We start from the raw sequence: 15,613 nt of genomic DNA on the forward strand, positions 1-15,613 counted from the left end.
AGATCAATGCACAACTGCATTCACTTCTTCAAATAGCACCAGATGCTAATGCTAGCTCGGCTCTGGGGCTTTTGCATGACACCATCAGCAGTAAACAGAGCAAGCATCCTGAGGCTGTTCACATAATTTCTGGGGACTTTAGTCATGCAGATCTGAAAGCAGTTCTTCCCAAATTCCATCAAACATAAAGTGCACAACCAGGGGAGTAAAAACACTGGATAAGCTGTACACAAACATCAGACAGGCCTATAGGGCTAAACCCCTAGCACACCTTGGCCAGTCTGATCACACGTCCCTGTTTCTGATCACTGCATATACCCCTCTCAGGAAACAAGGTCCCACTATGAAAAGAACTGTTACCATCTGGCCTGAGGAGGCCTCCCAACAGTTGCAGGACTGCTTCCAGAGAACCGACTGGGAAGTTTTCGATCACCAAGGCTTGGAGAACCACACTACTGCAGTCCTGGATTACATCAGGTTCTGCACGGACAACGTCACCAGGGACAGACGCATAATGATTTATCCCAACAGGAAGCCCTGGATGACGAGGGAGGTCCAGAGCCTGCTGAAAGCCAGAAATACTGCTTTCAAGTCTGGGGATGGGGCTCTTTACAGTGTAGCCAGAGCGAACCTGAAGAGAGGCATCCAAGAGGCCAAGGCAGCGTACAGAAGGAGGATAGAGGACCATCTGAGGAGCAACAACACCAGGCAGGTGTGGCACAGTGTCCAGCACATCACCGGCTGCAAATCCAGCAACTCCTCGGCCACTGAGGGAGACGCTTCTCTGGCAGAGGAGCTGAACATCTTCTTTGCCCGCTTTGAGGCGACACCAACAGCAGCTCCATCACAGCCACCTGTTCACAACAGAAACATACAGTACTCACGGTGGAAGAGTGTGAGGTGAGGCGGGTGATGAGGAAGGTGAATCCGAGGAAGGCTGCAGGACCCGACAGTGTGACTGTGCAGATCAACTGAACAGAATCTTCACTAGGATTTTTCAACCAATCCCTGTCCCAGGCCACTGTCCCATCCTGCCTCAGGTCCTCCATCATTGTTCCACTGCCAAAAAAATCCATCACGAACAGTCTGAATGATTTCCGCCCAGTGGCACTCATGTCTGTCATCATGAAGTGCTTTGAGAAACTGGTGCGGAGTCATATCATCGCCTGCCTGCCAGCAGACCTGGACCCATTTCAATTTGCTTACAAAGCAAAGAGATCCACAGAGGACGTTGTGGCCACAGCCCTTCATGCTGCCCTGACCACCCTGGACCAACAGAGGAGTTACACCAGACTGCTCTTTGAGGACTTCAGCTCAGCGTTTAACACCATCCTCCCACAACGACTGGTGTCCAAACTGGCAGATCTGGGACTTCTATCACTCACCTTCAGTTGGATACTGGACTTCCTATCTAGTTGCTTCCAGAGGGTCAATCTTGGTCCCCACACCTCCACTGCTCTCAGCCTCTACACCGGGACACCACAGGGTTGTGTGCTCAGCCCGCTCCTCTACGCCCTCTACACATATGACTGTGTCCCCACTCACCATAGCAACAAGATCATCAAGTTCGCGGATGACACAATGGTGGTCGGACTCATCTCGGGCAAGGAGGGTGAGCTGGCATACAGGGATGAGGTGGAGTGGTTGTAAGAGTGGTTCAGAGTCAATAACCTGCTCCTCAACATCACAAAAACAAAGGAGCTTGTTATTGACTTTAGAAAAAACAAAACTGACATCCAGCCACTCATCATTGGCGGGGCCTGTGTGGAGAGGGTCTGGGTGTTCAGGTTTCTGAGCTTTGAGCTGGAGGATGACCTGACCTGGAGCGCCAACACCAAGGAGCTGCTGAAGAAGGTGCAGCAGAGACTGTATTTTCTGAGAATCCTCAGAAAGAACCATCTACCCAAAAATCTGCTCCTTGCCTTTTATCACTGTTCCATCAAAAATGTGCTTACGTACGGACTGTGTGTGTGGTATGGTAGCTACACTTCCTCAGAAAGGAAAGCACTCCGCAGGATCGTCAGGACAGCGGAGAGAACAACTGGCTGTACCCTCCCCACTCTGGAACAAATCTACACCTCACGATGCCGCAAAAAAGCAATGGACATTTTACAGAATTCATCACATCCCGGTCATTGCCTCTTCCAGCTTTTGTCATTGGGCAAGAGATACAGAGCAATGAAAACCAGGGCAAACTGCCTTAAAAACAGCTTTTATCCGAAAGAAATCATGGCTCTGAACTGCTCCATATCATTCTCCCAATGTGCAATATAGACCTTAAGTCAACCAGTGCAATTTGTACATTTAACCAGTGCAATTTGTATATTTTGTAAAGTACTTTTATTACTATTCAGTTTGTTATTATTTTCTCTATTCTTGTCTTTTTAATTCTTATGCTTCACACTGAGTCAACTACACCTTCAATTTTGTTGTTCCTTGGTAAAAGTGACAATGACAATAAAGATTCTAACCGTCTATCTAAATACAAGGGAGAACATTTATAAAACTGTGAGCAGCAGTAAAAGTCATTGCTTATGGATTTCTTGGCTTAATAGTGGTCTTCGTGAGTGAAACAAAGAACAATTAATATGGACAGAGGATGCAAAAAATATTCTCCTGGGCATGGAAGTGAGAAAATTATCTCTCTGTTATAATAAAAAAATCCTGGGATGAGGGAAAACTTTTTATTCTGGGACAAGACGTGACTTTTTCAGAGAGATACTTTCACGTCCCGCGAGACGAGACTTTGTGCCAAGAGATTTAACCAAGCCCAGGGCCAGAAATAAAAGACAAAGAGTAGATGACAAAGTAGAACGTCATAAAGAATTCAAAAACGCTGGCACGATACACATGCAGAGCAGGTTAGAGATAATGAAAATACTAAAATTCTAAAGTCTCAAAAAAATGATGGTAAAGATCGCATTAGCGTAAAGAAATGGAAACTATTACTTGGTGAAAAATTATGGAACAGCAAAAAAAGAGATCGAATATATTGTTCGGATTTAAAATTTGTGTTGCCATCAGGGAAAAGTAGTGTTTCTTCTCAAAGAAGAGGAATATCCGTGAGAATTTAAAAATTTGTTGTTTGGTGAAAGTGAAATCCACATACGTGAGCGGCAGAGATGTGGGGGGTTGGCAAGTGAAGCCCCCTAGTCTCTAAAATTTTATAGCCTTTTTAACACTGCCCTAACAAAGATGCTGTTGGCTGTCACCCACATTGTCTCTCATGGTGCCAGCAGTAGCTCAAAGTCTAAGAAAAGGGACACAAAGACCACAAATGCTTAGGCATCTCCAGTAAGCAAATACCTTCAGACAGAAAATAGCACAGGTAAGAGCTGAGTAGCAGCCACACTGGGTTGGATGTGCCTTATTGATTTAACTATATTGCTGCTCTTTCAAAGAATCTCTACAAAGATGGCAGAACAGACATCATTACTTATTTTATGTGGTTTTATTTCATGATTGACAAATGGCTGGTTACTACTTGGAGCAACACCAATGGTGGAATGCTCAATAACAGTGAGAGCTGCCTGCCACCATCTACAGGGTGGTCCAGATGTAATTATGCAATTTTCATTACGCTATAACTTAAGTTTATTACATAGAGAATTCACAGCACCTGCCCTGCACATAGAGATTTCACTCTTTTTCAAATTCTTTTTGTTGCCGATAGATAGATGGCAGCACCTGCCCTGCATTCCAAAATGGCGGGGAGACGGTTGTCAGTTGAACAGTTGCATAATTAGATCTGGACCACCCTGTATATAGAGGTCTAAGCTGCATATCCTTACCTTTGGGAAGTGACAAGAAATGTCAGACTCTCTTCTTCCCCTGACAGGTGGCTGGTATCAAAAATGACTCCCATATGGTACTGCAAAAAAAAAGAAAAAATAAATAAATAACAAAAGGGACCTGCTGAATAATTTCTTGGGTTCGCAATAAAATGGGTCCAGTCTGTTGTATCCTCAGAGTGAAGATCACCAAAGCAGTGACGCTTTATTGAATACATTGATTTTTGCCAATATAATATAATGGAGACCACTGCTGGCCAGGAACGTCAGGTCCTCAAAGGGTTCATGATGTCATGAACTTGAATGTTGTCTGGGTTGGTTTGTTCTTACTAGTTAAGCACTCTGAGTGCCATGGTGGAGGGATTGGTGTCCTGCCTAGGATGGAGGGTGATTGCTTGCTTTCTGGCCATGTTGGTCATCAGTTCCTTTCCCAGTCAGGAGACAATAGTGGAAGGACAGAGGATGTCTGCTTCCCAGGGGTCATACAGTACATTCCCCCAATATACAGGGTGTCAGTATTTGCCTGGAGGAGCTCCCACTTGTACACCTGCAGAGCATGGTGGGAGATGTAGCCTGAATGGTCAGCCCTGTTGCAGTAGGGGCTGCAGGGGATCACTGTCCCTACTTTGGGGGGCTTCCACCTTACACTATTGTGCCACAGCAAATGTTCCTAGGTCCAGCATAAAAGTAGTCACCTCGTCTTCGTCAGGGAGGCTGAGTTGGTTTTTAAAAGGACGATACTACTTGTGGAAGTTGAAAGACAGAAAAGGCAGTCATTTTTTACGAGAAACATTCAGAAAGTTTCCGCATTTTTATATTTTCGTTGGAAACGGTGAAGGCGAAAGGAGTAGTAATTGGTGACTAGTTTTGTCTGGCAAGCTAGCTGCCCATCCAGTTTATTATTAGAGTTGTCACCCTGTGGTGAAGATGGCTGAGAAAGTTATAACTTGCACCAAAGAGGAACATGCTTTTTGTGGGCAGAAGGTGTGCCGGTAGCACAAATTCATCTCCGCATGTGTGCCCAGTATGGGGATAAAGTTCTCACTTGTAGAGTCATCTATGAATGGATTTAAATGTTTGAAAATGGCCATACTAGTGTGATGGATGCAGAGCACTCTGGACGTCCAGCTACAGCCATGACCACAAGGAATGAAGAAAGAACCCTGATATCAAAGCAGCGGTGCATCAATGGCTTCACGCTCAACCAAAAACATTTTTTGCTGATGGCTTTAAAAAGTTGGTATGACGCTGGGAAAATTGCATCGCAAAGGAAGGTGACTATGTAGAAAAGTGATGTAATTTGTTTTTGAAATTCTTAATAAATAGAGTTAAAAAAAGTGCGGAAACTTTTTGAACGTCCCTGGTATATTATATTGAATAGACTAATAACAAAGCTTGTTGAGGTGTTGTTAAATAATAAAATACCTTTATTTCAACTTGGAACTGTATTTTGTGGACTTATGTCTGGTGTCTGGGTGGGGCTCAGTGGTGCCCCCTTGTGGTCACAGCATCAACTGCTAGCACCAAAATTATTCACTGCGTGTCACTGTTTTTGCCACAATTCAACATGCGATGGCATTTTTATTTTTCAACTTACAATATCAAGTGCAGAATTGAAGGAGTAGCCAATGACACATTATGTTACTAGAATTATTCGCAATAAAGGGTACCTTCTTCCTCAGAATCTTTTTTTTAAGGTCACAGCTAATATAACTACAGTATGCTAATATACTCAATGAAAATGATAATGAAATCCATCCTACACCAAATAGCTCTGCCTTGCATGTCGCCTTTCACCAAAACAACAGAGAAACATTCTGTATAACTTCAATTAAGGATTAGTTTACCATTTCAAATCTTATTTGAGCGAGGTCACTTCAACTTGCATATTTTGTATTCAGTATTTTCCTCTTTTACATGTCAGCTAGCCACTCCTGTCGGCAAACAGATCCTCAGTAGTCAGTGCGAGCTTTTGAAACGGCAGCAGATTAAGCCTGAATGTGCTCCCTATAGAAACAGCAGTGTGGTGGTCTACCACACATCACACACCTCTGTGATCATTTTTTAAATTGTATTCATTTTATTTCAAGAAAACAACATTGCATACAATGAAGCTAGACTTATACAACAAATGACTTCAAAGTCAAACTAGAAAAAAAAATTGGAAAGTTAAAAAAGAAAGCAGGAACAAAAAAAAAAAACAAAAAAAACAAAGTTCAACCTCCACCCTACATAAAATATTTAATAAAAGAAAATATCATTGATGAAGTAAATAATTAAAAATGCTCAAACTTTCAGACCAATTGACCTAATCCCAGAATACACCTGAATCCTATTCTTTTCGTACATTTTCTAACTGAAAAATAAGAAAGTGCTTAGTTTGTTACGATTACAATAAGTAGACGAAAAAAGCTATTTTTTCTATTATCTAAATATCATTAACAGTACTGGTGTACTTTTTCATAATTTTGAAGTTTTTAACATGTTAATGTAAGTGAGATACACTTTATATTTTACCTTTATATTACGAACAATGCCTTGAGCATGGGAAATAATAATAATAATATAATTAATATAATATAATATACCAATAATAATAATAATAATAATATATAAATAAAATGTATTATTTCTATGATTATATATGATTTGGTATATGATGTGAACATTTAACAGTATACGGTTATGACACTAAAAAACCTCAGTTATTTTGTCTGATTTGTTTGAAGGCTAAATGTTAAACTCTAATCATGCACAGCATTCCCCTAATCTTTATTTCATGTGGTGTCTTTAATAGAGCTTTTGAAGACATACAGTGCATCCAGAAAGTATTCACAGCGCATCACTTTTTCCACATTTTCTTATGTTACAGCCTTATTCCAAAATGGATTAAATTAATTTTTTTCCTCAGAATTCTACACACAACACCCCATAATGACAACGTGAACAAAGTTTACTTGAGGTTTTTGCAAATTTATTAAAAATAAAAAAAAAACTGAGAAATCCCATGTACATAAGTATTCACAGCCTTTGCTCAATACTTTGTCGATGCACCTTTGGCAGCAATTACAGCCTCAAGTCTTTTTGAATACGATGCCACAAGCTTGGCACACCTATCCTTGGCCAGTTTCGCCCATTCCTCTTTGCAGCACCTCTCATGCTCCATCAGCTTGGATGGGAAGCGTCAGTGCACAGCCATTTTAAGATCTCTCCAGAGATGTTCAATCGGATTCAAGTCTGGGCTCTGGCTGGGCCACTCAAGAACATTCACAGAGTTGTCCTGAAGCCACTCCTTTGATATCTTGGCTGTGTGGTTAGGGTCGTTATCCTGCTGAAAGATGAACCATCGCCCCAGTCTGAGGTCAAGAACGCTCTGGAGCAGGTTTTCATCCAGGATGTCTCTGTACATTGCTGCAGTCATCTTTCCCTTTATCCTGACTAGTCTCCCAGTTCCTGCCGCTGAAAAACATCCCCACAGCATGATGCTGCCACCACCATGCTTCACTGTAGGGATGGTGCCAGGTTTCCTCCAAAGTGACGCCTGGCATTCACACCAAAGAGTTCAATCTTTGTCTCTTCAGACCAGAGAATTTTCTTTCTCATGGTCTGAGAGTCCTTCAGGTGCCTTTTGGCAAACTCCAGGCAGGCTGCCATGTGCCTTTTACTAAGGAGTGGCTTCCGTCTGGCCACTCTACCATACAGGCCTGATTGGTGGATTGCTGAAGAGATGGTTGTCCTTCTGGAAGGTTCTCCCCTCTCCACATGGGACCTCTGGAGCTCTGACAGAGTGACCATCGGGTTCTTGGTCACCTCCCTGACTAAGGCCCTTCTCCCCCGATCGCTCAGTTTAGATGGCCGGCCAGCTCTAGGAAGAGTCCTGGTGGTTTCGAACTTCTTCCACTTATGGATGATGGAGGCCACTGTGCTCATTGGGACCTTCAAAATAGCAGAAATTTTTCTGTAACCTTCCCCAGATATGTGCCTCGAGACAATCCTGTCTCGGAGGTCTACAGACAATTCCTTTGACTTCATGCTTGGTTTGTGCTCTGACATGAACTGTCAACTGTGGGACCTTATATAGACAGGTGTGTGCCTTTCCAAATCATGTCCAGTCAACTGAATTTACCACAGGTGGACTCCAATTAAGCTGCAGAAACATCTCAAGGATGATCAGGGGAAACAGGATGCACCTGAGCTCAATTTTGAGCTTCATGGCAAAGGCTGGGAATACTTATGTACATGTGCGTTCTCAATTTTTTTATTTTTAATAAATTTGAAAAAATCTCAAGTAAACTTTTTCACGTTGTCATTATGGGGTGTTGTGTGTAGAATTCTGAGGAAAAAATGAATTTAATCCATTTTGGAATAAGGCTGTAACATAATAAAATGTGGAAAAAGTGATGCGCTGTGAATACTTTCCAGATGCACTGTATAATGCAGCAATAAGTAATTATTATTTGGCCAATGCCTTTACTCAAGGTGGCTTACAACATTTGACAGATAACAATTGGTGCCATTAATTTTGTTTCCAATTGAAGCATCCTACTGACTTCTGTCGAGGCATAAAAATAGGCTCAATAACTTAGCTTACAGAAATAAGTATTTATTTGTAATTCTGCATGTAGAAATGAGACCCTGGACAGAACTTGAGGTTTGCCTGTGTGTCTGGATTTAGCCCACACCATGAGACTTTTTACAGGGTTTTCTGAATGACCAGAATTGCCTGTTCATATCGTACCTTGATATGTCCCATGGTCACACAGTGTCAATAGCAGCATTTCAACCTTCAACCTCAGGATTTCAATTTCAGAGCCCAAACCGCTATGCCATATTGTGGGTGTTTTGGACCTTCTAAAGAAAAGAGAGGCCCGTCTGTCTGATGTTGCATGTTTTACAAACCACAATAACATGAAAGAATAAAAAGGGCAGAGACTGCATCTGAACTCACCATACCTGTAAACTGCTGCATGAGCCCCGACTATGTCAGGCAGCATGTTACTGGGTGTAAGAAAAACAAACTTACTCGTGATACTTTGGAAAAGTGAAGTGCACTTAAAAGTCATCCGAGAATTGTGTTATTTAACATTTCCTGCAATTTCTAATCATTTAACACGACCAACGACTGCAGTCACCTATGACTTGAGGATGCCACTTCCATTTGAGAGAACGAGTGGCCATGCTTTAAAAAATTTTGCAAATGTAACTTTGAATGAAGTGATCCAGACTTCAACACACATGGTACACTCGTTTATCTAAGTACTTTTTTAAAATAGTTTAAGAAGTATCAATCAATATTCAATAGTGTCTTTCATCGCACATGGCTACAGTCACTTCTTTCAGTTTTTTTGGGAAAACAAGAAACAAGACATGAAGAATGAGGTTTCTGTAAAAGTACACCTTGGAGACTTTAGGTAGCCCTCTGTCCCACGCCCTGAGGACCTCCAGAACAGACACAGCTGCTCGTGGCTAACACAAGCCATGTGCAGCACACAGCATTGCTTTCATCACTCCGTAAATATGACAGCTAAGCATTGCCTCCAACCCCACCTAGATCCTCCTGGAGTGTAGAGACGGCTTTCTCCTCTGTCATGTGCACATGAGGGAATCCCAAATCTTACCTTGGACTGAGATCTCATGAACGGAAACCCCACACTGCACTTCAGGAAATCCAACTCTAAGAGTTCACAGGAAATGCCCTTTTCTTCCTGTCAAAAATAAAAAAGGGAATAATAAAAAGTAATCATAATGCTAATTAAAATCATCTCTATATATCATTTTGATAAAGGTAATAGCCTGAAACAGCAGGGCTGATGAAAGCTACAGGCAGGAAAGCTCACCAGATGGACTTTCCAAACAAGTTGAGAGCCGTAACCTTTCAGAGTTCATTAGTGTTTTATTTGCTGGATAGTCTGTGTTGTTGCTGAATGAAGATATCCAAATCAGTGGTTTACTTCAATTTTATTGGAGTATGATACAAATCTGTTAAAAAAGGCTGTGAATTTAAGCAGTCATCCATACAGACATGTTCCAGCCGTACTATTCCATACTCATATTGACTCAGCTAAAGGTTATGAAGAAGTAAAGATTACACTGTAAACATAAATGAAGACTGTGGTGACCATCCATTGTAAGCAGGGAAAAATATGGAATCCCTCAGGGTTGAGTTCTTGGTCTTTTGCTGTTCTCTTTGCAGATGTTAATTGTTGGTCATAAAATTTCCATGCATGAAATTAACTTCCATTGCTATGCATATGATATCCATATCTATAAATCAGTTAAATCACATGAAGTGTCCACATTTTCCACAAAAGAAGTTTGCCTGATAGACAAAAGACATCGGGCAGATCACAATTTTCTTGTTAAACTCAAGATAGCGGGTGTAGGTCCTTGGTTCTAAAGCTGCTACAAAAAGGCTATCTGGATGCACCATGTCTGTTGATGGCCGCTCTATCATTCCCAGGACAGTAAACAGAGACCTGGGTGTGTCTATAGATTACGATTTATGGCAATGAAAAAGTAACCATGCATTTATGACTTCTAGACTAAAGTGCAATGCCTTGCACTTCAGTGTCCCTTAAAAGACTTTAGTTAGTTCCGAATGCAGCAGCTAGAGTGCTTACAAAAACCAAAAACTGTACGTTACCCTGTTTTTTTTAATTGGCTTCCTGTAAAATTCCATAGCAGTAAGATAAGATAAGATAAGATAAGATAAGATAAGATAAGGCAAGGTGAGACAAAATAAGATAACATACTGCTGCTCACTTCTAAAGCTCTGCACAGTTTTGCAATATCTTTAAATATAATACGCTACCTTGGCTATTTGTTTGTGTGTCCAGGATTTTAAATCACCTGTAGCTCACAAACTGTTTGAGCTATTGGGAATTTTATCGTTTGTCGAGTGTCAGCCTGTTGAAACCTGTTCTGCTGTGTAGAGGGATTATTCAAGTGGTTGCATGTTTTTGTTCAGATGTTTTGCTCCCTCTCTTCCTTCAGAATGAACACGAGAAGCAAACGAACTGAGAGTGTGCAGCCGGCGCTAGCGGCGAAGCTCCCGACTCCGTGCGTGCGTGACTTTGGAGTGATGATTTTTTACGACTTTTCTGATGGTTTAATCCGCTCGGTGGAATGCACCATGTTTGCCATCTTTTTCAACATCGATGGCATTGTCGCGTCAATTCCGCTGATGGAGAGGAAAACTGTGACCTCTGAGTGGTACACCACTCAGTGCCTGCCTGACGTTTTTTCTGCGATGGCTAGAGGCCGGTCCAAGAACTTGCGAAGGCGCTTTTTGCATCATGACAATGCGCCAGCCCACACGGCTAATGCGACGAAGTATTTCATTGAAGACAGTGGTGTCAACGTTTTGAACCCGCCACCCTACTCGCCTGATCTTGCACCATGTGACTTTTGGCTCTTCCCGAAGGTGACAGAACCCCTGTGAGGCCACAACTTCGAAACTCGAGAGGAACTGATTGCAGCTGTCAAAGAACAGCTGGACAACCTCCCAAAGACAGCCTTTCGCGAGTGTTTTGCAGCGTGGGTCAGAAGAGCCCAAAAGTGCATTGATGTTGGCGGTGAATACTTGGAAAATGTTTAAAAAGGATCGAAGTACATGAGAAAAATAGAAAAAAAAATCCTTGGCTACTTATTTCGAGTGATTCCGCGTGGAACCCAGACAACCCTCGTATACTATGTAACATCTACTATCTGCTTTCAGGGTGATGATTGACCTCCAAGGTTATTCCTCTTTTTACTTTTATTTTATTTTATTGTTGAATCAACTCTTGGTAGCAGCCATCAGGGTGGGCGGGCACCATTCTCATCTCTACCACCTTCACCATCACTTCCCCTACCTCTTCATATCTTAAATCATTCTTGAGGCAGAATGAAGACTTAAGTGCCAGCTTAAGTGAAAAATTAAGGAAAACGTACTAAGTAATTGCAACACAAACACTGACTTAATCAGTTTTAATGCAAAAAGATGCTGATGAAAGAGGAGAAGAAGCGGGCCGCTAGGGTGAAGAAAAGAAGAGCTGCTCAGCAAGCAGCAAGCGCATCAACCTCTGAGCAAATGAATGCTAAACGTACAGAGAAAGAGGATGAAAACTAGGAATGCACAAGTCAAGTGTATTCAATGCATGTTATCGTGCAGTCCACCATTACTGGTATCTGCATAATTCCTGCTCCAATCACGAGGAGCAGGATATCTTGCACTCCCTAGAATTAAAAAGCCACAGTCAGTAATAAAGCATTTGCTCATAAAGCACCCTATTTATGGAATAAACTTCCTACAGGAGTACAACATTCAAACACACTTCCAATATTCAAATCAAAGCTGTCTTGCCAATTACTACCTTTGAAGTCACTGACATGTTAGACTTTTTCTGGGGGTTTAAGGCCTGGAAATCTGTAAATCTGCTTTGTGACAATAAATATTTTTAAATGTGCTATATAAAGAAAATTGGGTCGATCGACTGTTTGTAATGAAAACACAAAACAGTCCAAATAATCAGAGCAAGCAATTTAATGCAGCCGATCAGGAACAGTTACAGTACATGCCCTTATTATATATGTGCAACCAATCCATCCATACAGTATGCCTCCAAACTCACAGAAATGGCAGAGCTCCAAGACTAAAGTACCAGCAAAAAAGGAACAGCACTAATTACCACACTGTCATTGTCATTTCCATACTTTTTTCATTTCAAGAAAGAGATAGAGACCTAATTGTTTTTCTTTGTCCTTGTAAATTTTCATATATATGTACACACACAAACTGCTGTCCATTAAAACTGCAACAATAGGGAAAAGAATGGTTAGGTTATGGTAGAGTGTGAAAATGATTGCAAATGCAGCACATATGCAAATATGTATGAGTTACATTCCCTGGACTTTCTCAAAGTGTGTGTAACAGATGCCTGCGAAGGTCAGGTGACTGATGGCACTTAGTGTACTCTTAGGGACCAAACATGGCCCGGCAAAGACAATGACAGCCATATGTCAGGTTTAAGGGAGGGAGAATTGTGGTTACCACAGATGATAGATAGATAGATAGATAGATAGATAGATAGATAGATAGATAGATAGATAGATAGATAGATAGATAGATAGATAGATAGATAGATAGATAGATAGATAGATAGATAGATAGATAGATAGATAGATAGATAGATAGATAGATAGATAGATAGATAGATAGACTTAGCACATGTATATAGACTGCATGTCATGTCATTTCACAAACCCAGATCCAATGTCATTTCATATCCATGCCAGCCTCTGTACAAGTTCTGCCTGTGGTGGATATACTAAAGGCTGACTTGTGTTGCCCATGCCCGACTGAGTTGCACTTCTAATCATGCACTTTACAACATGTATTATGAGTGACCTGCCATATAAATATTGCTTTGAAATATCATGTCTTTCATGGTGTTGCAGTTTAGATAGATAGATAGATAGATAGATAGATAGATAGATAGATAGATAGATAGATAGATAGATAGATAGATAGATAGATAGATAGATAGATAGATAGATAGATAGATAGATAGATAGATAGATATTTTATTAATACCCAAGGGGAAATTCACAATGGCCAGAAGTGTCTATGTTTTACACATATGCACACACACACGTACACGCACACGCACACACACACACACACATACATATATATACACAGTATATAGTTTACTGCAAATGAAGAGTACTTCTGGGTAGTATGGGAAATATGTTAGTTCCACAATAATATCCATCCATTTATCTATTCATTATTAAAACCATTTAATCAGTTCATAGTTACAGGCAGCATTGTGTGCAAGCAAAAAATCCATAATGGGTCAGTAATCCATCATGGCAACCACTCGCACTCACATCCCTACTACTATAACTAACAATGTTCAGAGCCTGTTTATGAGCCTAATGAATCTTTGGGGTGTGGGATAACAAACCTGAGTGCTTGAAGAAAAACTGAAACCAACTCTGCAAACTGTGCAGAATCAATAACCAACCCGGGGATTTGAACCCTGGACTCTGGAGCAGTAAAGTCACTAAAGTAAACACTTACGCCCCCATGTTGTTCTAACACAATATTAGCTTTTATTAAATTTAACCATAAGAGGGTTAACAGAAGATGAAACATCAAAAATAATCTTGGGGCTACCAATAGGGGTTACACGTACAATTCTAGCAATAAGAATAGCTGATCTCGTTCTAGTACATTATCAGCTGGTCTCTACTTTACTTGAATTCCATCCTCATTCCAGGAAACTTATCAAAGTCTTCAGCTTAAAAATGCCAAATCAAGTTTGCACTTACTTCAAGCAAATCACTGGAAACCATCAAGGCCTGGGCTTATCACAAATAAACTGAGGGCAACAGTGCATAGCACCCTCCTGTAGTCTCTTGAGTCTCTGATTACTGATATTCCCTGACATGCTAGGGTGCACAGCACAACCTAACAAATGTTCACAAATGTCAGTATGTCCCAGTCTAGTCTCCCCTGTCTAGTCTGATGTATGTAAGTCTTGAGAACTCTCCCAACAAAACTTCATTACTTAGTTGTGTTCTGAAAGAATCTCCCTTTACTGTCTTGATAGCTCTGTCTACTAAACTTCTTTAACAGTGTGAAAAATAATGAAATATATAGTACTTACTGACAAAGAGACAGACAGAAACACATACGCAAAGAAATCAATAGAGAGATACAGTACAATAGATACATTTATGAATAGGAAAACAACTTTATGAACAGAACAGCTAGATAGATAGATAGATAGATAGATAGATAGATAGATAGATAGATAGATAGATAGATAGATAGATAGATAGATAGATAGATAGATAGATAGATAGATAGATAGATAGATAGATAGATAGATGACAAATGTACTGTACTGTATATCTAAGTGTAGAGTGCAGGCAGCCTCCTCATCTATGAAGCCCCCCCCCCCCCCCTTCCTTTCCCACCCTTTTCCATTTCCCACATGGTTTTCTATACTTGCTGATTAATCAGAACAATCCATGTGTTTTGCTCTGACTGAGAACTGCTGTCACTATTTATAGAGGATGACATCAGTGCCCCCCCCATCCCAATCAGGAAACTCTGAGTCGTTTTCAAAGTCCTCGCCTTTATCTGTCAATGTAAGCTTCAGCAGGGGAGCAGCAGAGCCAAAATGAAAACCATATTTTCAAAAAGCAGCATCACTGCAGTGAGCCTATTGAGCAATGTTTTCAGTGATTTCTAATCTGCGGTAGTCATCCCTAATAGCCTGGTGAAAAATAAAATAAAAATTTAAAAAAAAAAATCATTTACAAAGGCTTCTGCTAGCTAAACCCTCCACCTCTTTCAGTAAGTCAAACTTTGAAGCTGTAATTCCGACTTACTTCGTTCGTCTGATGAGAAAATGATCCATGAGTCAGGCCTCCTAATGCTCTTCCCTCATTTTCTGTAATGGCAGAGTTCCCGGCTAATAAATCTCACATTTGGAGTCTTTTCACATTAACACATTTGTAATTTGCTTTCTCATGTTGTTACTGTCACCTTGTGTTCACTCTGCCTGCCTTCCAAGTTATCAATTATCTTGTAATAAAGCAAACTTTGAGGCATAATGCCGTCGTCCACTGAGCTGTGAAAGGCACCAAGTTGATCCCTTGTTCAAAGAGAACTTTGATCACCACGCTGTAACCTGTGCTTCCATATAAAGTCGGCTGCCATGTGAAATTTATTACACTGAATTTCAGGAGACTTTCTACTCTCCTAATACTTTGCACGCAGGGCATCAACATTCATCCATTTTTTTTGTTTCACTTTAATCTGATTT

General features: G+C 40.9%; 1 protein-coding gene across 2 annotated transcripts in view; it reads right to left on the bottom strand.

The window, feature by feature from the left end:
* Positions 1-15,613, bottom strand: part of itga9 (integrin, alpha 9) — a 340,968-nt gene that overhangs the window by 72,781 nt on the left and 252,574 nt on the right. For both annotated transcript variants that reach the window (XR_003718143.2, XM_028817449.2), the window contains exons 19-20: positions 9,410-9,496; positions 3,792-3,871 (exon numbers count right to left, since the gene is read on the bottom strand). Coding sequence is in view for 1 of the 2 variants with exons in the window: in XM_028817449.2 (XP_028673282.1) it covers positions 3,792-3,871; positions 9,410-9,496 (167 nt within the window). In the remaining variant the exon portion in view is untranslated. The remainder of the gene's footprint in view (positions 1-3,791; positions 3,872-9,409; positions 9,497-15,613) is intronic.

This window comes from Erpetoichthys calabaricus, chromosome 13, assembly GCF_900747795.2.
Source record: "Erpetoichthys calabaricus chromosome 13, fErpCal1.3, whole genome shotgun sequence".
Classification (NCBI taxonomy): Eukaryota; Metazoa; Chordata; class Cladistia; order Polypteriformes; family Polypteridae; genus Erpetoichthys; species Erpetoichthys calabaricus.